The sequence below is a fragment of the Condylostylus longicornis genome, unplaced genomic scaffold (genome assembly GCF_029603195.1).
Source record: "Condylostylus longicornis isolate FDR11 unplaced genomic scaffold, ASM2960319v2 ptg000170l, whole genome shotgun sequence".
NCBI classification, from domain to species: Eukaryota; Metazoa; Arthropoda; class Insecta; order Diptera; family Dolichopodidae; genus Condylostylus; species Condylostylus longicornis.
This window is the reverse complement of record NW_026578138.1, coordinates 82,693-107,819: the sequence shown is the minus strand read 5'-3', so window position 1 is coordinate 107,819 and position 25,127 is coordinate 82,693. Positions and strand designations below refer to the sequence as shown.

Here is a 25,127-nt window from a genome sequence, read left to right as displayed (position 1 = left end):
TAATTTTTAAGTAATAGTTGTGACATTGTGTGAAATAAAATTATTTTTTTATAATCGAATCAAGATAGTTTAATAACTGGCGCCCAACGTGACTTGAATCGTGAAATCGCAAAACTCTTCGTTAAATTTTAAAAAGAAAAGAAGAAAAATAAGCATATCGCGATAAAAGTGTACCCAACTATAGTGCGCGTATTGTGGAAATCCGAAGTGAAATAAAAAGAAAAAGGAACTGAAGCAAACCGTACTTACAAAAAAGTGTTGAAGATTGTGCCGCAGTAGGACGTTTACGAGAATAAAAGTTCACGTCTAAAAAGGACAAACACAACTCAACCGCTATTCGCATTACTCACCAAGACTCAAACAGATGAATTACGTTTTTTTCCTGTAAGTAGTTTTTCATTACACTTAATCTTAAAAACTTAACTGAGGGAAACTAACTGCATCTCACTGAATAAGCTTTAAAAATATAGAAGCTTCGTTAATTTTAAAAAAATTAAGATTTAAAAAAAAATTGAAGTGATAAATGAAAATTAAATTGAAAATTTAAAAAATTAATAAGATTAACCAATTAAATTTTATATTACCAAGAAATATTTAATTAAAAAATAAAACAAAAGTAATCAGAAATTTAAATAAAACCAGTGAAAAATTAATAAGATTAACCAACTAAAAACTTAAATTTAACAAAAAATTTGAAATTAATCGACAAAATTTGAAAGAAAAATATAATTTAAAAGTTTAAAACCGCGTAATAGAATAATTTAATTAGTGAAATTACCTTAATAAAAAGTTAAAAATGGAACAAATAATGGAAGAGCTCAAAAAATTAAATGGAGCCATCAATGCTCAAATTGAACAAAGCAAACGGTTTGAAATTCGCCTAGCAAAACTAGAGGCTCAGTTCAATACACCACAACCGCAGGTAACAAATTTGGCAGCACCGAAAAGTGAAGACGACCTGAAACAAATATCGAGACTTCCGGACTGTGTCAAAGATTTACAAACCTTTGATGGCGATGCAGTGCAGTATGTATCATGGGTGCACAGCGTAGAATCAATTCTACGAGATTACGAAGTTGTCAGAAACAAACCCATATACAGAGCAATATTACAAGCTATTAGAGGAAAAATTAGAGGTAGAGCAGATGCAGCTCTAATATCGTACAACCTGTTCAACGAAGAATGGGCCGCAATCAAGCAGTGTTTGTCCCTGCATTATGCCGACAAACGGGACATACGCACATTGGAGCACCAAATGAGCACACTGACACAGGGAAGATCAACCATAGATGAATTCTACGCCAGAGTCAACCATCAATTCTCCCTCATAATCAATAAGATCAAGACCGAGAATTATACAAAAGAAACTATAGACGTACTGATAGAATCACAAAGAAACAGAGCACTGGACGTATTTATCCGAGGGCTCAATGGGGAATTGTCCAGGTACTTGATGCTTCAGAAACCGTCAACTCTGCCAGAAGCATATTCAACGTGTCTAGAGCTCCAGAACTATAGTTGCCGAAACTTCGCTATACACAACAGGAATGATAACAACAGAATCACTGTACCATTCAACAAAATGTCCATGAAACGACAACAACCAAGTGCTGGGAACCCAAGGTCGTATCAACCAGAACAGCCATTAACAGTGGAACAACGGAACTTGGCTTACAACATTCAACATCAGAGAGAATCGCAACCTCCACCTAGACCGCCAAAACCGTTAGAGAAGATGGACGTTGACCGATCCATACAAACACGTCAGGTTAATTATATGAACCGGCCAGACAACTACAGGGGAATATACAAGAGGCCACCATCAGTAGGCAACATGCCTAGCAATAAGCACCAAAGGCTATTCAATATGGAAACACTTGAAGACGACGTAGATGACCACCCAGAAGAATGCAGCGAATATGACGAAGAACCAGCATATGCAGATGATGAGGTTCAAGAAGTAAATTTTATGACGGACGCCTTTCAAGCGTTCCTTACTTAGAATTCAAGACAAAAAACAACCAGCTCCTAAAATTTCTAGTCGACACAGGAGCTAATTAAAATTTTGTAAGAGAAGAGATCGCGACAAATGCCAAACCAACAACAAAACCATTCAAGATACGTTCAGCTGGAGGAGATATAACAATCACCAAGAAGATCGGAGGAAGATTTTTTCAGAGTCTGGGAAACAACACCTTCATTGAATTTTTTGTTTTGCCAGGATTGAAGACCTTTGATGGTATAATTGGAGACGACACGCTTAAGAAGCTCGAAGCCATTATAGACAGAAAGAACAACACCTTAAGGATCAAGCCAGATATAAAAATTCCGTTAAAGGCAAAGGCATCAGCTCAAGTCAACACCATCGAAATCGGGGCAGACCATTTACCGAAGGCAATCCAAGAAAAAATTATGGGAATAATAAGGAAATACGAGAAAATATTTGGCCCAATAAACGACAGGGAAATAATAGACACACAAGTGAAAGCAGAAATTAAAACTACTACTGATGATCCCATATACACCAAGTCATATCCATACCCAGCCAATATGAGGAAGGAAGTAGAGGAACAAATCAAAAAGCTGCTAGAGGATGGAATTATCCGCCCTTCGAAAAGCCCTTACAACTCACCGATCTGGGTAGTAGCCAAGAAACCCGACTCATCAGGTGTGAAGAAGTATAGAATGGTTATCGACTTTAAACGACTTAACGCAGTAACGGTACCAGACACATATCCTATACCGGATATTACAAGCACACTAGCAAGCCTAGGCCAGGCCAAATTCTTTACAACATTAGATCTGACATCCGGATTCCACCAAATCATGATGCACAAAAAGGACATTCCCAAGACGGCTTTTTCAACAATGAATGGAAAGTACGAATTCCTAAGACTACCATTCGGGCTGAGGAATGCGCCTTCAATATTCCAACGCATGATAGATGATGTTCTAAAGGATCAGATAGGCAAAAGCTGCTACGTATACATCGACGACGTTATCATATATGGAAAAACGGAGGAGGAACATTTAAGGAACATTGAAACGATTTTTAGCATATTGGAAAAAGCTAACCTGAAGGTCAACCTGGAAAAAACAAAATTCTTCAACACCGAGACAGAATTTCTTGGATATATAGTCACAAGCGAAGGAATCAAACCCGATCCCAGAAAAGTGGCGGCCATTCAGAACATCATGCCACCGACAAATTTGAAGGACCTAAAATCATTCTTGGGACTCACATCATATTATCGCAGATTTATTCAAGATTTTGCAAAAGTGGCGAAACCACTAACGAGCTTAACAAGAGGCGAAAACGCACAAATAAAGGCCAATCAATCTAAGAAAGTTGGAATCAAATTGAATGCAGAAGAGTTAAAGGCATTTAACAGGCTGAAAGAATTACTTATATCTTCAGAAGTCCTAATATTTCCAAATTTCGAGAAGCCGTTCATCCTAACAACCGATGCTTCCGACACAGCTATTGGAGCGGTGTTATCACAAGGTTTCTTTTTAGACTAGCAGTCACTAGAATTACAGCATTTCCGAAAATCTTCGAATTCAAAGGCGCAATAGCAACCATTAAACAAGGACAGGGTCAAATCTTGGAAGGAAATTTCAATTTGGTGCACATCATTGATTTAAAGAGCTATGACGAGGTTATACAACAAATCATTCCTTTGGTTGATGGAATCAACTCGACCAGCATAATGAAACCACAGTTAGAACACCAACTGGCTCAAATAATGGAATTTCTGACTAAATTGAGAAGCAGCAAATCAAGAGTTCAACGGTCAATAAATTGGATTGGTACAGCATGGAAATGGCTGGCAGGAACACCAGACGCCACAGACTGGGACAACATCGTTACAAGCCAAGACAAGCTGATACAAAATAATAATCAACAGTACAAAATAAATCGTGAAGTTATGAGGATAACAAACCAAGTAGTACAAAGATTTAACCACATTTTGGAACATGTAGGGAACTTAGATCATCGATCCGAACAAATAATATTTAACAAACTTGGAATCATAAAAGAAGCCTTGGGAGAAATCGTGTTAGCGACAGAATTAGCAAAAAATGGAATTGTCAACACAAATCTTCTTAGCAGGATTGAAATCCAAAAAATACTGAAGGAGATCGATACACTACCCTACGTCAACGAAATTGAGGCAATAGAATACGCAAAACCACAGGTAGTAACCAATGGACGAGAAATTCTCTACATATTATCAATACCGAAGACAGGCAACCAGTACTATGACCACATTATAGCGAGATCAACAATCCGAAACTCCCAACAAGTCTACCTCGAATATCAGGAACTTCTCGTGAAAGATGACGTATATGGCATATCGACAAAATGCGAGAATTTAAGAAACATCACCATATGCGAAAGAAGTAAAATTCGAAAACTGGACGAAGGACACTGTATGTATCAACTGCTAAAGGGAATAAACGCCAGTTGCAGCCTTCAATACAATAAGGAAGAAATCATAGAAACCATAAGTGAAAATATCATCTTTCTCAATAATTTCAATGGGGAGCTAACAAGTGGCAACACGAGCAAACACTTAACTGGAAGCTTTATGATACAGCATACCAACGAAACCGTTCACATAAAAGGTCAGAAATTTACAAGCGAATCTGCCACCACGTCGCAAGTTTTACCACCTGTTCTTCAAGAAAATTTAAAAGAAGGAGATATCAAGCTAAGCCTCGACTACATTCACGATCTTCATATCAGCAACACAAAACAACTTCAGAAGCTAATACCAAGGAGCCAACTCTCTATAGCATCCGATATTACTATAGGACTCGTCATCATTGCAGTCATCATCATTTGGGTCATCAAGAAAAACATCAGCAAGGTTGTGAGAAAACGCACTCCAACAGTGGTTCCTACTATAGAGATTCCGCAAATTTCAGTCATAGAAGCACCAAAATTCCAGCTTGATCTACGGGACGCAGATCTTTGAAGGGGGAGGAGTTATCACCGTCTTTAGTTACATATTCAAGTGGTATCAAATTACATCTTCAGTACGATACTAATTTCTGTTCACATGAAAATTGCTGACACAGCGTCTGCAATCGAACATGTTTAAACATGAAGAAATTACGAAATTATCGTTCCCATCAAAAATGCTGACGAAACGTCTATAATTTTGCACGAGGCCGGAAATGAACTTAATTTTAATTACTATAAATACTGTTAGATTTTAAGATATGATTTAGTCTAAAATTGGTGTTAATAAGAATAGAATATTATAATTAAACTATCAATTCGAATTTAAGTAATTGTAAAATTTAATTTTTAAGTAATAGTTGTGACATTGTGTGAAATAAAATTATTTTTTTATAATCGAATCAAGATAGTTTAATAACTTACATAAGAAATATTTGTTTCGAATTTTTAAAACAAAATTTAAATAAAAATAAAAAATTCATAGTTTATACTACAATAAATGTAATGACAATTATTAATTACAAATTTTAAGTTTTTTTTTAATATTATTTGTGTTTTTCAAATTATATACATACATACATATAATATATTAATTTTGTTTTTAAATCGCTTCGCTTTTATAATATGTGTACATAATTTCTGCCACCTTGTACTAGAATAAGTTACGAAGTTATAAAACTCCCGCTTTTAAAATTCTTAATATTTTTTCCTATACTTTATATACGAAAAAATAAATAACTTCCGCTTTTAAAAATTCATTATAAAAAAACAGGTAGATATCTATTGGCTACTTTTTCCCTATCCCAAAAATTCTTATGTGAATAAAAACGAAAATAAGAAGGTATGCTCATTTCTTTTAGCTAATTTTTTGTACACAAATATTGGTGAGTGATTGCATAAGTGTGATGTTAACAGAAAGCGAATTACTTATTAATAGATATACTTTGGTTCCAACACGCATTTTTTTTTCTAAAGAAAAATATAATAAAGGAAGTATACATGCATATACATACATACGTAAGTGAATGTGATATTTTTGGAAGTGAGTTTTTGAGGATGCTATTGGATAAAATTTTTATGAAAATACTTGTAGATTTTTTATTAATCGAAGCATATACATATGTACATATATCTTAAAATTTTTAGTTGTATTGTAAAAAAACACAAGTTTATTTGTATGTTTTGGATCACTATTTTATGAAAAAATTAAATTTAAGAAAATTTTCAAATTTCATATAAAAATGCTCAGCTTCTTGATTTAATTTTTCATTTACTTCTTGATTTTTACTATAAAATTTTGAAAGTTTAAGTAAAGTTTACTTAAATTTTTGACGATACATTCTGGATGAATTGACATTGTAAAAATTTTTCAGTTTACAATTTGTATCGTAAAACTATGTAATGTTTGCGTTTGGCTAGCAAATTCAATGTCACAGACAATGATTTACCTTGCGTTTCTGAATCGTCTGTATACTTATTTCCCATATACATATACATATTTAAATTATTTGCATATATAACTAATGCTTACCTGTCTTGAAGACACCAAGTTTTGTTGTGTGAAAGAACCTCCCGCACACTGATTTTTTTTAACACAAACTTCTTGCCCATTACATATCAATTGCGGTTTTTCAACCGGTGGTAGATACTGCGGTCCACGAAAACCAGCTGCTCTGCTACTAATAGCATGGCTCAAAAATGGATTCGATAACATGTCAATTTGATTGATGTGTGCTTGATCAGCTAAAAATGCATTTACGTCATTAGCATATTCGCCACTTAAGTATATGTTTCCGTAAGTCAATTGAGCAGTAAATATTAAAAAACCGAACGATAAAAACGAATTTCTAAAAACACACCCAACCATTTCTAAAAAAAAAAGAAATTGTTTAAATACAATGCTGGTAATATAAAATTAAATATTTAACTTAAAATTGTGGCAAATGTGAGGTTTAAAAATTATATTGCGCTATAAGGGTACGATTTTGAAAGATTTTGAAAGAACTAGTTGATATCTATCGAAACTTAGTGATTAACATTAAAAAAATGAAACAAATATTTCGCTGTTGACTGAAATAAATGTTTCGATTTGTTGAGCCTATTTTTGAAATGATTTTTGGTTCAAAAATTTTCTGTTGTTGTTATTGATTAGGGTAATAAAAACGAAAATTTTTTTTGTTTTGGATGTTTTTGATGTGTTTATTTTTGTTTTTTTGTTTTAAATATGTTGTTTATGTTTTTACACGCAGCTTTCGAGAATATAAGAAATTTGACACGTCTAAAATTTTTCGGTTTTTGTGGATTATTCTAAGTCAGTGTTTGTTAGTTTAATCTATTAACAAATTTTTGAAAACTAATACAAACCCCAATAAATATATTAGCAGATATATTGTTAAATAATAATTTCGTAGTCAATCTGAAGAACTGAGAAGAGTTGTTTATATGTTGCTTTATTCATTATAGCTTAAAGAGTATTATAGTTATAAGAGCCCAAAAGTCGGTGCAGTAAGAAAGCTTGACAATTAGTTACATTTTCTAAAGAGAAAACCACCCTATATACATATACCTTGCATACCTATATACATATACGTCCTCAGAATAAATTGACAGGTTTTTGATGCACTCTTTTGAGAACAAATAAGCTAGTGAAGAACTTAAAGACATGGATATTTGCCTTTAATGCGATCGGCATTGCAAAAGAGTAAGGTCGGTTTGCTATAGTATCCCTTTTAGACCAACTTTTAAAAAATCGCTGGTAAATATGGTTTTGGAGTATTATGTTTAAAAAGTCTCTAAGAGTTTAAAATTTTTTTCCTTTGATTGTGTTTTATGAGTGTTCCTTTGATTGTGTTTTATGCAAAATCACGGGTCTATGAAAATGGTCTCACAATGGTCTCAGATATGGGTGATTCGGTTTGTTTTTGAAAAAGTTTCAATTCTAATTTTTATGCACAATATGTTCGAAGACGCTCAAATGACATTCAGGCTACGAAAATAGTCTTGAAATAGTTATATACCTTTAAGGTAGATGTCAAACAGATATTTTTTGGTGCTAATGTTGCTTGAAGCATAACTGAATGAAACTGTAAATGAAATTTCGAAGAGCTGTTTTGATAAGTTAATATACTTTTATGTTTAAATTTTCTCTTTTAAATATAAGAATTGTAAAAAATATAAAAAGTTAATTGTATTACTAAATGTTATATGTATACATAGATATATTGCATATCTGCTAACAAGCTCTTTATGTGTATACATGTCTTTATGTGTATAATTATAGAAAATCCAAAGAACCTGATTTTAATCTTTTTGTAAGGCTTATAAATGTACAAATTTTTTTGTAACGTAATAATAAAGGGAATGTTATATAATATATTTTAAATATGTTATATTTTAATAATAAAGGGAATGCTTATCAAATATGTTTTAGATATCTTTTATTATCATTATTATTATTATTATTAATTTAAATTTTAAAAATAGTGGATTTCTCAATATATCGAAATTTACTAGTTTATTAATTTCAATATTAAAAAAATCTCTACCGGAAAAAACTAAATGAAAATAAAAATTAGTAAAGTTAACAGTGCCAATAGTTGTATGAAGAAATTTCCATTAAGTGAATATTATTAGTGTAATAGACACATTACTTATTAATTAAATAACTAAACGTTGTATAAATAATTCAATATATTAGTGTAATAGGCACAATACCTATTTATATATATGTTCTTGTGATTGTGTGTTTCAAATAGTGGATTGTATGTAGCATCTCAATGTAATACTTAAAATACAATGGAGATTTCTTTATACAACTGCGGAACAGATAGATGATACTTAGAATGGATTAAGATGTAGCATAAAAAAGGATATTTTTGTGGGTTTTCTGTGCGCAGGCGGAAATAATGCCAAACAAGTGTATTGGGGCTCTCGACTGACCTCAACTAGAAGTTGAGAACTAAGAAAACCCATTCGGGAGTCGTATCATTTTACTGGCAATCCGACATATTGGTCTACTGATGCTAACAAACTCTCGGATCTTGTAGACATTTTTATATTTAAAAGGATTTCAGCAAATTTTTTGAACTTCGAAGATGATTTTAACTTTTAATGAGATGAGATTAATGAGTAATGTTAACTTTTAGTGAGAAAATAGCTAACAAACGGAATCTACCCACTTTAGTCAAGAAAACCACAGAGGTGTCAGATTTTGATTTTATTACCGCTGAGATATTAAGCGAATTTCCGAGAAAGACTATGACGTTTTTGAAAAAATATTATAAATGCGGCATTTAACCTAGCGGAAGCTATTATGAGAGTAGCGGAAGTTATTATGATAGAAAAACCGAGGAAACCCTTGAATGAGGCAAAATCATATAGACAGATTTCTTTGCTACCAATGATATCAAAATGTTTTGAAAAATTATTGTTATAGAAAATAGGAAATTGATTTCAAACCACCAGTTTAGTTTTAGAACAAAGCATGCAACAATATATAAACTACGCAGATTATCAAATATTGTGAAAGAGGCGTTGGAAGAAAGACAAATTTGTTCGATAATATTTCTGGAACGGTTTATTATTTACTTGGGAAATTAATACGTTTGCAATTTAGAATTTACTTCAGTCGTATTTATTTTCGAATACAGACAGATTTTTTCAAATCAAACAGGACGAGGAGTACTGTACGCTTAGGGAAATTAGGACTGGTGTGCCTTAAGGCAGTATTCTGGTCCTATATTATACGTGATTTAAACGAGCTACTTGGCAAATGTAGCGGGTGTAACTTTGGCTGCATTTGCCGACGATACAACAATATTGGCAGTGAGATCTAATATTGAAGAATCGACGAAAAAATCACAGGAAGCAAGTTAAAATATAAGTAAATGGAAAAATACATGGAAAATAAGGCTAAATGAAAGTGAATCTGACATGTAAATTTCACATACAAGAATTTAGTAAACCCACTACAATTGAGTTTAAATAGTGCTAAGGTATCAATTCAAAACAGAGCAAAATACCTAGGTATAACTTTGGATGTCAAGATAGGAAGACCATGTAAATAAGAAAAGAATAGAAATAGAAAACAAATATTGGCTCCTAAGTCGCAGGTCTGGATTGTCAACATACAATAAGCTATTGAAATATAACCAAATGATAAAACCTATATGGACGAATGAATTGTAGCTATGGGGTTATACTCGGCGAAAACACATCAAAAAATACAAGCTTCCCATAAAAAGGTTGAGTTACAGTACCCCGTTATTGATAGGTCTGATGACAGTTTGGATCCGCCTGCCTTTCGATAATATTTAACACCTGTATTGAAAAAAAAATTCAAAAGCTAACGAAGTTTAGTCACATTTTTTTGACTGTTTTTATGATTTTTGATTACTGTTAGTTACGCACCGTAACTAATAGTTACATATGCATAGTATGTATTTGCCTGTTTACAGAATTTAGAGTAACCTTCGCGAGAAAAATTAATAAGATTTTTCTAGAAGAAGGTTACTCCAAATTCTGGTTCTTTTCTTAGCACAGGCTAAAGCTCGAGAACGAGTATATCAGCACCAACGACCCCCATACAATTTTTCGCTGAAAATCGTTCAAGGAATCATTACTGCAACTATTTACACCCTGTCTAATATGCAATTTGAACATTACAATAATTGAGGAAAGAAAAAAATAATCATAACCAATTTATTTTGACAAAATTAATTGACGGTAAGCAACTTCTGTTTAAAGATTTCAATCTTAAAAATTTTTTAAATGACGATGATGAGCGAAATAATAAAAAAATAATAAAAAAATTTGTCTCTCTGATTCCGAATTTTATGACCTTGTAAAAGTATTATTAAATTTTTATTATGATTGTAAACAATTTATAATGATTTTTATGAGTATTTTCGGCAATTTTATAGCAGTAGTAAATTGTAATGATGATCTTTATTTGTTTTTAAAATTTTAATAGTTTAAATAAAATATTTACTAACAAAATAATTTGTACGACACTATTTTGATCTATTTATGTACATGTGTGCATATATGCATAGGTTCATGAATTTCATTATCGTTGTACTGAATTATCACTCGAACATTCTGGGTAGTTTTGGATGATTAAATAAAATTAAATTGAAAAAATTCTATTTGGGAAATATCAGCACAAGAAAGCTGTTAAGGCTAAAGTAATTTCTTGTTTTCAATTTTAAGTTGGGTCAAACCAATGGTTTATAATTTAGCACTTTTCTCTTCAACAAGAACAATTTAGATATGTATTATATTATTAAAATTACTTTTATTCATAAACAAATATTATTTCTAAAATTGCATACCTTTATAATGAGCAATGTTGAATACATTGAAATAAACAAAAAAAAGGAAAAATGCGTTTAAATAATGCTCGAATTTAAGTGTTAATTGCGTGAGTTAAAAAAATTATTTATTATAGAATTATATTTTTTAATGGCCGTTAGCTTTCTGTATGTATAGAAATTCGTAAAAGCTTACAGTTTCGAAGGAAACTTGAGAGGGATAGAGGTGGAAAAAAATTTTCTTCTAACGAAATGAACAAATTATTAGTGTCTAAAAGTTGCTTAACTTTTAAGGCTCCTAAACCTTTAGGTCTAGAAAAAAAGATATCAAAAATTTGGAAAAAACGGGTTTTAGAAAGCCACCACGAAAAATAGAACAAGCAAGTTAACCATTTTTCTGCGTAAACAGAATTTGAAAAATATTTATGGTTTCGCTGTAATAAATAGTTGAAAAATGGCATTTTTAGGGGTTTGAAGCTAAAACTTTTAGAAGGGGGGGGGGCAGGAGATAGGTAAAAATTTTCTTTTACGGAAATAAGTTTCTAATAAAGATCTACGTACGTATAAAATTTCAGCTATCTATCTTCAAGGGTATAAAAGTTATGTAAATATGCTAACGGACAGACGGACGCAAACTAATAAACACTTTTTTTTTAATTTTTTTTGGAAATTTGTTGAAAAGAAACGTCGCGAAATATTAAGCACTAAAAATAAAATGTCCTGGAAAACGATAAAGAGAGAAGTTCTAAATGATGCTTCGCAGACTGTTAAAATAAAAGCAAAATACAAAATTTTAGTTGTACAGAATGCTGGTAAGTAACCTTTAGAAAATAAAGTACATACATGTAAGAAGTTATAAATTTATCTTGAAAAAACTTTTTCAGTCAAAAGATGACTTACATTTATATGGGTAAAATGGAGATGCTTGTAAATTATAAAATGCATAGGTATACAAATAAATGCATAGGTACAATACGCATATGCAATATTGTGGTGCATATTATAATACGACTAATATTTACAACTTACGATTAGTGTTCCGACCCACATATTTTTATGGCTATATGATTTTTAAAGAAATTTTGTAATTTCTCCAAATGATAAACTAATTTTGTGCTGATTTTTTATAAATTTTTAATTTTATATTCTATAGGACAAAAAACGTTGGGACATTTTCAAAAATGTAAGAAAATTCAATTAAATTTTAGAAATCATATTATTGATATTAGTTTAGAAAAAAAACTCAATATAACATAAAACTTCAATAAAATATGTTATTGTTACTACTTCTTTGATCATCTTATTTATTTTGATTAAAATAATTTACAAAGCTAAATTAAAAATGCGTTTATTACATTAATTTTCATATTTGTTTCTTTTTTTTCTTCGGAAATTACTGAATGTTTTTGGAAGTTGCGATTCAACTTTATTAGTTTTAATTAAACGATATATTTATTTTTTAGTTATGTAAAAAGCAAAAAAGTAAAAAACAATGATTATTTTAATCATTAAGTCATGGTAAAAATTGAGTAGAAGCAAAATATGAGGCAAAATTGCTTTTAAAGATGACAATCTTAAGCCAAGTATTCCGTTAATAATTAATTGTCAAGTCTTTTGGTTGTGACTTAAATTTTTGTTTGTCATTATTGCTTTTGTAGTTTCCCATTTCATGATGGAATTGTTAGTATATTAAAGATTTAATTCTAGGTGAGGATGACTCAAATATATTTTATGTATGTCGATACTGATAAACAATGATTTTATAAATATTTTTTTTCATTCCTTAAATATTTTCTAGACCTTCAGAAATTTTTAAAAAATTCACCATAAGCTGTATATGTGTATGTCAAATGTTTTCGGGTTTAAAACAGTCGAAGTAATTTAAGTATAACATAATTTCCCACTAGATGAATTTGTTTTAATTGTGTTCAAATGTTTCTAAAATAAAACTGGGTTCTGAATAGAAGATGTCAACATTTATAACAATAATTACATCACAGCAAAAAAATAATAGTGTGAAAATTTGGCTTGAATTATGATTTCAAGCAAATTGTTTAAAACAGAACAAAACAATTAAAAATCATAAAATGATGTAATACAATTCAAACTTAATAATTTGAATAATAATATACATGATAAATACAAATATAATATGTAAATGCGGTATAAATTTTATTTAGCACTTTTCCAAAAAACTTTTGAAAAAAAGTGCTTATTAGTTTCACTCTGTCCGTCCGTCCGTCCGTCAGTCCGTCCGCCCGTCCGTCCGTGGACACTTTTTTTGTTTACAAAACTTCTAAACCCTTGAAGATAGAGAGCTGAAATTTAATACGAAAAACTGTCCACGGACGGACGGGTGGACGGGAAAATTTATTCTAGTAATTCTCTATGAATATAAATTTAAATAAATTTTAAAACACGTTATAAGAAATTTTATTGAATTTATGTTTTCTTATCTTAATTGACTTTCAATATAATCAGACTCAGACATTTTAAAAATGTAAAAGCAACCTGCAAAAACTAATAAAAAACATGTAAAAACGTTGCAGTCGGTATAAACTGACCAAATTATACCCTGCACGTTAGCAATTTGAGTTTAAAATTTGTTTTTTAAATATCAAGAATTAGCATCCATTTTTATATACCAAGTATTCGAACCTGACAAACCACTCTATAGAAACTGCATGGATATGTCTGACCTACAATTGGACACAAAACTGCCAAGTTTAATGAATCTAACTCTATTATTTTTTTGAATATTTTAAATTAGCTTATGGATTTCCATGGCAGCTACTCAAACCTGTTGGGTCATTCCATCAAAACTTCAGGAATTTGTAATTATTTATTAGTTTTTACTGTTTCGTAAATTTAAAAGATGGATTTTTTGACATTTCCTAAACAGAAAATTGGTAAAGTACTTTTGGAAATATTTGCAGTTACGTGGTATCACAGTTTTGCCAGCGATATGTATATACGTCCATACCAGAGACGACTCCTTCAAGTGGTTTCAAACTCCATACCAAAGTGAATATATCCTTCACGAAGTGCAGGGTATAAAAAGTACAGCAGATTTAACTGCGCTAGCAATGATAATGTAAATATTTTTGTGATAGATTTATGAAAATAAATATAGTGCACTTTTCACTATAAAATCGCACATACTGTGTTTACGAAAAGGCCTGTTATGTTTTTGCAATACCATATTTCGCAGTTATTTTGTTGCAGTATTACATTTATGAAAATCTCTAATAATTTGATAGGTTAACTTGTTATATATATATATATATATATATATATATATATATATATATATATATATATATATATATATATATATATATGTATATATATATATATATGTGTGTGTAAAAAACTTTGTTTATGTTCTCTTTCTTTGTTTATATTCTTTAAAAAAATTATGAAATTAATCATTCTTTAAAAACCCTTCGACAAGTAATTATTTAAATATAGAGAAATCGCTATATACTGAAAAATGGTTTTTCCTTGAACTTACTTTTTTTATAATAGTTATCTTTAATTGTTTTTTATGAAAGTAAAAATTCATTTAAATTAACTCGTATGTCATATATTGATTAAAGGTTTGCTCATGCTACTCATAATGTTACGGTAAGATTTGTAAATATTTAGGTATACACTATTTATGTACAAATTTATTATAAGCCATAATTATTACTGATTAAGAAAATACTTGATTTAAGTTTTAAAAACGAACATTTGGGGCATAAAAAAAGTAAAATAAAGTTGAAAACAGTAAAAATATTTTTCGTTAACACACATAAATATATTTTTTGACTTGTTTTTCGCAAAGGTTTAAATTTTCATGGTAAATAAGTAGTAAACAAGTGAAATAAGTTCTCTTTTATAATAAATGAAGTTAAATAAGTTCATTTTACAGTAAGTGATGTTAAAAATTTCGTTTAAGTTTAATTTAGAACAAGAGCCTGCTAGAAATTGTAGAAGTATTTACTTTAAACATAACCTTTCTTAATATAACCTACTATGCTCAGTTTTCGATCTTTTTGCTTGTTAATATAATCGTTAATTAAAATTTTTTTTGGATCAATTTTTAATTAAGTGATATTTTACAAAAATATCAATAATTAATTTGTAATATTTTGTAATGGTAGTTAAACATTTAAATGCTTTTTAGACAATTTGTCTTAATAATAAACACGTAAAGAAAAATGTATTTTATATTTTTGACAAAATGCATTTTTATTTACGACAAAATTTCCCAATGGTGTAAAGATTGGAAGTTCAAATTGAACGAAACTAAGTCTTCACACGTAAATTTCACTTATAAAAAATTGAGTCACCTTTGCCAGTTACAATGAATAATATTATTATACCACACGCGAACTTTGCAAAATATTTTCCCTAGAGAAAATCACCCTAGGGAATCAAAACTAAAGTGGAAGGAGCACATGAAATTAAAGAAGAAGGAGCTGGACATCAAATACACTGGGTTGAATTGCCTAATTGGCAGAAAATCCTCTCTTTCAACATATAACTAAATTTTGATCTACAATCAAACATTGAAGCCAGTCTGGGCATACGGTATTCAAATATGGGGCTGTGCCAAGCAAACCCATATTAAAACTATTCAAACGTTTCAAAATAAGGTATTCGCCCTTGGTATGTTCTTAATACATATATTCATAGGGATCTTCAGATTTTTTTTATAACGGATAAGATAAAGAAGAGGGTTTCACGCCGTAGATTTCGTTTATCCCGCCATGTCAATAACGAAGTAGCACGATTAGCTGACGATTAAAATTTTGTTCAACTTCAAAGAAGGCTTAAACGGAGGTTAATATCTATTATTCATCAAAAATTTTTACTGGAATATTGCTGAATCATAGATGTCTACAAAAGCTTTCGACGGCCAAATTTGTATTAATGGTTAGTCTTTAGGACTAGTTTTAATTTGGGACAAAAGGCAATGAATAAGGTTTGCCTCTAGGGTCCCAGAAAAAGCAAGTATTCCACCCACCCTCCCCTTTCAAGATGCTTTGCGCCCGCTTTTTACAAAATGGTACTACATCCTGTAGGGTTAATTTTGATTTACCTTTGGTAGTATAAGTATTCTATATAATTTGTGTTTTAGAAGGGTGAGTTATAATAAAAACTGAACACTTCCTCAAGAAAATTGTAAAGATTTAATAACATCTACATTGTTTTATAATAAGTATATAGGTACGCATTTAGTTATATATTCTTTTCGCGATCTGATGCAAAATGTATTAGTAAGCAAAACATAACATAAGTATACATTAAATTTCTTGAAAATATATTTTTAGGACAAAACTTAATAAGAAAATGTTATTCTATTTTATTAAATATTTACAAATAGGGTAATTTCAAAAAAATATTTAGGGCGGAAACTTGCGGATATGATTTGTAAGGGTAAAGCTTTTTTAATTTCATTTTAAATAGGAACAAAAAAAAATAAAATTATGAATAAAAAAAAAGTTCATCTGACAAATCGCATTTTACAGGGTTCGCACCTGAGACTTTTTGCATAGAAATCGTACAATATACGCATTACCCTATATACGTTAGTATTAGTGTTAACTGGTTATATATTGACGCGTTTTATTCGCATGTATTATAAAATTCATATACATTATGTGCATGAATTTTAGTAGAGATTTATTTTTTGCGTAAGCAGTAATTGATGGCTTAAAGTGCGTATTGTCAAAGTTATTTTACAATTTTATGCGACATAAGTCAACGCGAGGTTCTCAAATAAATTACTCAAAAGATATTATATCTCAATGGAACTAACTATTTGTTTAATTATGTATTTTTTCGTATTTATTTTTCGTATTTTAAGTTTAATCGTATAAAAGATTAGGGAAAAAAACATATCTATATGTATATTAGGGGTGTGTTTTTTAAGAAAAAAAGTAAAGTTGAAATATCTAAAGAAATGGAGCACAATTTCAAAACTACAGACCTATTGTGATCGTTAATTTCAAAAAACAAAGCATGATATGTTTGATTGTTAATAGAATTAATGACAATGTAAATAGAAATAAAAAATCACTTCCTACAACCACACTGCATAAAAATCAAAAGAAGCATTGATATTACTGTTTTTATAACTCGCGAATCTTTATAATAATTTTTTGTTTAAGTTTAGATGAATTTTTCGCCTAGTTTTTAATTAGGTATCAAAAACATATATTTTGCATAGTAAGAATTTTACATAATGATATAATGCAATTTTGCAACTGTTATGAAGCGTGTATTCGCTTTGTTTTTGCAATTTTCATCTTTTTGTGTTATGAATCGAGTTATTATTCTACAAATTATTTTCTATTATTTCGAGTTATTATTGTACAAATTTAAAATTGTAATATTCAAAAAAAAAAAAATAAAATTTGGCAATTGTATAGATGGGTCTATGCTCGTTTTCTTAGCAGTATTTTATTTATTTAGTAATTAAAAGGAAAAGTAAAGTAGTAAATAAAAAACAAAAAGAACTTCGTAGAATAAATCTAATGGAAGCCACTCATTAACTTACATTAAAATTTTTAAAGCAAATTAAAACAGGACAAAAGCAATATGCAATATTTTTGATTAGCTTGTGATTTAAATCAAAGTATGCACACATATCTGTTTTATAAGTAATTCAACTCGCTCAAAGTCGTTAGTTTCCTTTTGCTTGTCACTTCCACTTTTCATAAAATATTCCATTTTTATTAAGAAATAGATGGTAATAAGAGTTAACTGTGTAGGCAAGAAAGAAACAAAGTATTGCAAACAAACGAGTGTATCAAAAATAGCGAAATGATATAAAATTAAATTAAGTTACCTTAAGTAAAAATTTTTTATTTTTATAAATTTTGATAAAATTTACTTTTTATATTTTTTTTCGTTCATAAAAGTTATACGTAAAAACATTCGAATGTATGAAAGCAATGTATATATGTAACATATATATACCTACTTTATATGGCTGCTTCAAATTTTATTTATATATACATAAATACAGGATAAACGTCGTTTTTGCCATAATAAAAACGCAACTTGAGTCTGGCGTTGACTTAAAGTCAAGTCATATTCGTAGGAAATTTGTGTTTTAAATTTTTAAAGACAAGAATAAAATAAAGATAAAATATTTGTAATTTATATTCATATCAATAAATGTATTGAAAAATTATAAATAATTATAAATTTAACTTGTATTATAAACTAATTATAAATTTATAATTTTTATTAAATTATAAACTAATTATAAATTTAACTTGTTTTTAATATTATTAGTCTTTTTAAGATTTATTTTTATTATTTTTTTAAATCATGTACAGGGTGATTCTCAAAGGTATACAACAACATATACCATTCGTTAGAAGATCGAAAATGGGTAAAACAATTGTTCCGAACTGGGTGCCAAATCTCAAGTGTTTTCGAATTCTAGGAATTTTAAACAAATTTTCACGAAATTTTTACTTATCCAAGTTTTTTTTTACTACAACTTTCGGGCTGAAAAAGATAGGAACTTCAAACAAAGAGTTTCTGAAAGGTCTAGTAAGGGGCTTAAAATAAACACGTTGCTTGATTCTGTATTTTGTGGATCTTCGGAACACAAAGTTTTCGAACTTTAGTCAAAATTAAATTTTTCTCTTGTTTTAGTTTTTTAGTTTTTTCTAACTAGATTATTTCGTAAGAAATTTTTTAAATTCTTGAAATTTTTTCTTTTTTGCAGTTGCTTAAACGTCAAGCCCTCAAACATTAAAACATTTTTTATGGTATAGAAGATATAGCACAAAAATCTCAAATATTGTGAGCCACAAATTCAAGTGAAATTAAACCAGATATTGATAAAACTAAAATTAAATTCAGTTTAATATTCCTTTATTCAAAATTTTTACAAATTTCTCAAAGCAAACAACAATTTTCCTACGAAATTCACCAAATTCTGCCAAATGTTTTAAATAATATCTTAATAATAACATTTGGCTCATAAATATGCCAAATGTTTTTTTGAGTGACTCTCGTCATCCAAAATTATAGTTGATAATTACAGCGCTTAAAATAAGTAATAATCAAAAATAATGAAAAATAGGGTCTTTAAAATCTTGACATAGAAATGCTTTTTGTGTTTAATCTTTCATAAAAATTTCTTAATCCTTGACGATTTAAATTAAAGCTTAAATGGCTAGGCAAAATTCTAGAAGAAATTTTCACGGTTTTAAAAAATTTCTTACCAAATTGCCTAGTTGGAAAAAACTGAAAAAAAAAAACAAGGGAAAAATTTGATTTTACCAAAAGTTCGAGTGCTTGGTATTCCGAAGGTTGCTTGGATCTATATTTTATGTTTAGCAACATGTTTATTTTAAGCCCTTTACTTGACCTTTCAGCAACTGTTTGTTTCAGGTCCCCATCTTTTTCAGAACGGAAGTTATAATCAAAAAAACTTGGATAAGTAAAAATTTCGTGAAAATTAGTTAAAATCCCTGGAACTCGGAAACCTTTGAGATTTGGCACCCAGTCCGGAACAAATGTTTGAGCCATTTTCGATCCTCTAACGAATGGTATATGTTGTTGTATATCTTTCAGAATCACCCTGCATAAATTATAATAATTTTTTTTATTTTAACATTCAATTTTTTTGAATCGCTTCGCTTTTATGTATGTATATTATGGATACAACATTTTTGCCGCCTTGTGCTGGAATAAATTACAGAAATGGTTTTGTGAGCCTCTAAAATGGTTAATATTTTTCCCTATACTTCATATACGAAAATAATGCTTTTGTGTGCCTTTTTAAATACATTATAAAAAATCTGATGTGATGAGCACATAACCGACCGCATTGTGTATTGTCTAGTTAAAGTGTTACAGAATATTATAAAAATGTCTGTTAAATACTTCTTTCCAATTTTTAGGACATTAGTAAGCTTGTAGTTAACATACCTAGAAAAATGTAAATTTGGCTCTTAGTAGAGTTTCGCTTTGTGCTACCCGAATTCCCAGTTAGTTTCGGTAACAGTCAGAACTCAAATATCAAATTTCAAGAAATTCTATCAATTCGTTCCGTAGATATGGTGAAAAATGTAAAATCGGCCCGCAAATCAGTTTTCGAGCCCTGATCTTTCCAAAAAATTTATATGTTCATTATTTCAATACGAAGAATTTAAATATTAAATTTCAATGAAATCGGTTAATTTTTTCTCTTTATATACGCAAAAATGTATATTCGGCCCGTAGTAAACGTCCAGTTGCTGACACCTGATTTCTTCCAAAACATAGGAATTTTCGAGGACAATCGAGCTGAGCTTATATATGAAATTTCAAGTAAATCGGTTGAATATTTCCTTCAAAATGTTCAAAAATGTAAAACAGGCCCGCTAAAAAGTGCAGTTCCCGAGGCCTGATATATACCAAAAGTTGATCAATCCGTGCCATGGTGGAAATAAACTTACATATAAAATTTCATCAAAATCGGTTCAGCCGAACTTGAGATACACGCGTGCACACATAGACCGACAGACCGACAGGTTGCTAAAAATAGTTTATTTACACTTCCCTACTATGGAGAAGTACGTTCCCACCGAAAACTCGATATGCAAAATTTGTTGCCATCACATAACCTACCTATTGTTTACACAATATGGTCGGTAAAAATAGGTAGACATCTATTCCGTACTCTTCCCTACCCCCTAAATTCCTGCGTGTATAAAAATGAAACTAAGAAGGTACATATACTGTTTAACTATTTTAGCTAAAGAAATTTTTTGTACACAAATATGTATTAGTAAATGATTCTATTAGTGTGATGTAAAAGATTTATCTACTTTGATTTAAATTTTGTACTTTTTCGCATTATTACTTGTTCTGGCTTTAATTTTATTTGCATATTTGCACACATTGTGTGAATTTTTTCAAAGCGTAGGTATTTTAAAAATTTTTTTTCTGGAAAAAATCGCGCGTTTTTTGGTTTGCGGTACACACATATGCATTTACATTTCGCTCAATTTTGTATTTATGTTTGAACTGTGAAGCAGAGTATATCTATCTATGAAGCAGTATGACTCGTTCCAAGCCGTTAGTTTTCGTTTGCTTGTTACTTTTAAATCCTCAAAATATTCCATTTTTATTAAGAAATAAATGGTAAAAGGAGATGTTTTGTTTTTTTTTTTAAATGTTTTATTTATTGGTTCTTTTTGATACATTTCTATAATTCAAAATAAAACTAAAGAACTAAAATGTAAGTACATGGTTACAACAGTAACTCTTTCATTTAAATTTAAGATATTTAAGTAAAATTCCAAATATGTATCTTTGAATTTTGTATAATTTAATAATGTTTAATATTAAATTATAGTTTTAAATATGCATATAATTTTGCATCTCGTTATTATATTGGGGTGTTGTAAAAAAAATATTTAACGGTATTTGTCGAAAGGAAAGAAAAAAAACAACTGTAATATTATTAAAAGGAGTTGTGTAGGCGAAAAAGAAACAAAATATTGTAAACAAACGAGTGTATTAAAAATACCAAACTGATATAAAATTAAATTGAGGTAAAATTTTTGTTTTAATTTTTATAACAAAATTTATTTTTCATAACATTTTATTTTTCATGTCATAGGAAAACAAAATGTTAAAATTTTATTTTAGTTAAAAATTTCACATTTTGTTACATTGTATATATGTAAATAATGTACATGAGCAAGGTATATGCACAATATGGTGTAGTAATATGTATATACTCATTTTATATGGCTGCTTCATGCCTATTTTAATGTCTAAGTAAGAGTTACTTGACTTTAAGTCGACTCCATTAAACTCAATAAAAAATTTCGTTTACTTGTCTTGAAGTGCTAATAATGATATGAAATTTAATAGCTAAACGTCGTTTTCGGACTTTTAAGCTGACATAGTAAAAGCACAACTTGAGTTTGGAGCTGATTTCAAGCCAAATAATTAAAGCTCGAATCTGTAATATAACAAAGTAATTTATAAAGAAAAAAATGTGTATTACTGATATATGTGTATTCATGAGTATATTCATAAGAAATATTTGTTTTAAATTTCAAAAGACAAGATTGAAATAAAAATAAAAATTCGTAATTTATTTTAATGTATATTAAAATATGTAATGACAAATTTGTTTTAAATTATTTATCTTTTTAAAATTTGTTTTTATGTTTTTTTTTATTTTACTACTTAATTTTTTTTCTAAATCACTTCGTTCTTTTAATATGGATACACCATTTTTGCCACTTTGTGCTGGAATGAATTACATAAATGCTCTTGTGCGCCTTTAAAAATAGATTATAAAAAAAAAGTAGACATCTATTGCGTACTCTTTCCCTCTCCCAAAAACTCGTGCGTATATAAAAATGAAAACGAAAAGATATGCCGGTTAATAAGATAGCTAAGGAAATTTTTAATATACAAACAATAGTGAGTGATTGCATTAGTGTAATGTAAACGGAGAGTCAAACTACTTCTTAGATAAATATACTTTGCTTTGAAGTAATAATTCGAAAAAGAGAAAATGAGAAGAGGAATAACACATAATAATATGATGCAATAATCTACAAAATTAATCTGTTATGCAATTTAACATGTTTTTACAGTGGCTTATGACGATTTGTTATTTTGTTTTTGAGTTTTTTTTATTCTTGTTAATATTTTCAACCGATTTTGTGTATGTAATAGAAGTAAAATAAATGAAATTTAATTTTTTTGTACATGTGTTTTTTGCTGTTTTTTCAATTCGTGTAGTAAGTATAAAGTTAAAAGTCTTTATGATCAACCATTCGATGTACGTATGTATGTATGTACATATATTAAGAAGAACATAAAAGTGGGCAAGAGTATGAAAAAGGAGTTTTTTTTTTGTTTTGTCAGAGTGCTTTTTATTGGGTTTTTTAAATAACAACATAAAGTAAGTATCAGTGAGATTTGTATGAGCAAATTTTTGAAAATTGTGTATATTTTTGTGTTAAAAAATGTTTAAAATCTGACATTTTTAGGTTAAATTGATTTCCATGTTCTATTTATGATCATTAACAAATTACATAAATGCAAATAAAACTAATTTCCTTTTTAAAAGAAATATATGTATATATACAGTGAGCGACATAATTAATCGTACGCATGATAAAAGCGCCCGATTTTGTATTTCTAAAACGTATACGAAAATGAAATTTTGTAGGAACACTTGATTGAATATATGTTTGTGTTTAGCTACAAAAAATTGTGAGAAATGCGAATGAGTAATCCTCAAATTTGCACATTAGTTTTTTTCCTACTTATTTTTGCGACATATTTAATCGTACGATAAATTTAAGGTTATTTTTCTGATGAAAATTTTAGAATTTTATAAAAATTTTGAGTTGTTATCATTCTTAGAGGCATTTTTGAATGCAATGCGTTTATTTTTGTAGAAATTTTAATGGTCAGTATTTAATATTAGTTCGATATGGTTAACGATAAAGAATCCAGTATTGAGTTCAGAGAACTCGCAATAAAATACCACTCGGAAGGGTTTTCTTTGGGTGAAATAGCTAAAATTCGAAAAGGGAGTAAATCAACTGTTAAAAATTTTAAGAAAACTGGTTCTGTTCGATACAGGAAAAAAACTGGGAGGCCTAGAAAATTGGACAAACGTGAAGAAAGACAAGTTTTAAAAAAAATAAGGCAAAATCCTAAGTTAATTGGTATCAAAATAGCTAAATCAATTTCAGAAAGCTATAAGAAAGATGTTTATAGTCGTACAATTCAAAGAATACGAGTATTAAACAGAAGTGGTTTTCGTGCCTAAGAATATTCCAAGAAAAAAACCGTTTATATCAGATACTAATAAGAAAAAGCGAATGGAATTTGCTAAAAGTCATATTAATTCAGATTTATCTCGTTGGAAAAGGGTAATTTTTTCTGACGAGAGTAAATTTAATATTTTTGGACATGATGGGCCATCTAAAATTTAGAGAAAACAAGAGGACGCACTCAATACAAAAAATTTAGTATCCACTGTAAAACATGGTGGAGGCAATGTTATGGTTTGAGGATGTATATCTTGATACGGAGTTGGAAGTCTTGAATTTATTGATTGCAAAATGGATAAATTTCATTATTTAAATATTCTTAAGGGTAATTTAAAAGAATCGGCTCGAAAAATGTGTTATAAAAATGAATGGATTTTTCAACAGGAGAATGATCCTAAACGTACCACAGGTATTGTAAAGGGGTGGCTTCTCTTTAATGTACCAAAGCAACTTCATTCCCCTCCAGAATAACCGGACCACAACGCTATAGAGCACATTTGAAATTTTTCAGAAAATCAACTTGGCAAACACAAGATAACTTCCAAGGTTACCCGCAAAACTGCCATTAAACGAGAATGGGAGAATATACCAATTAAATATTTACAAACTTTGATTGAATCAAAGCCAAATAGATTGCAAGAGGTTCAAAAATGATGTGGTGGCAACACTAAATACTAAACAAGGAATTAGAATTGAAAGTCATTATAAATAATTTGGTTAAAATTATGTGTACGATTAAATATGTCGCGTTTTTAAATGAATTTTTTATGTTTTTTGTTATAATTCAAATTTTTTTTATAATTTTTGCAAAAATTTCAATTGAATTTATAAATTTATTTGTTTTAATTTTGTTTCTATTTAAAAATTGGGTTAGTTTATTTAATTTCGTTTTTTATTAAGGTTTTTTCATTCGTACGATTAATTATGTCGCTGACTGTATATAAATTTCTGTTTTTGAGAAACTTACATACATACATATATTATGTCCTAATGATATTACACATAACTTTGTGCAATTGAGCATAAATTATTCAA

The 25,127-nt window shown here is 29.3% G+C and overlaps 1 protein-coding gene across 3 annotated transcripts in view; it reads right to left on the bottom strand.

Annotated features, from left to right (window-relative positions):
- LOC129616278 (inactive serine protease scarface) overlaps nt 1-25,127 on the bottom strand; it is a 138,222-nt gene that overhangs the window by 46,283 nt on the left and 66,812 nt on the right. For all 3 annotated transcript variants that reach the window (XM_055531856.1, XM_055531855.1, XM_055531854.1), the window contains exon 2: nt 6,501-6,838. In XM_055531856.1, the coding sequence (XP_055387831.1) occupies nt 6,501-6,836 (336 nt within the window). In that variant the 5' untranslated portion in view covers nt 6,837-6,838. The remainder of the gene's footprint in view (nt 1-6,500; nt 6,839-25,127) is intronic.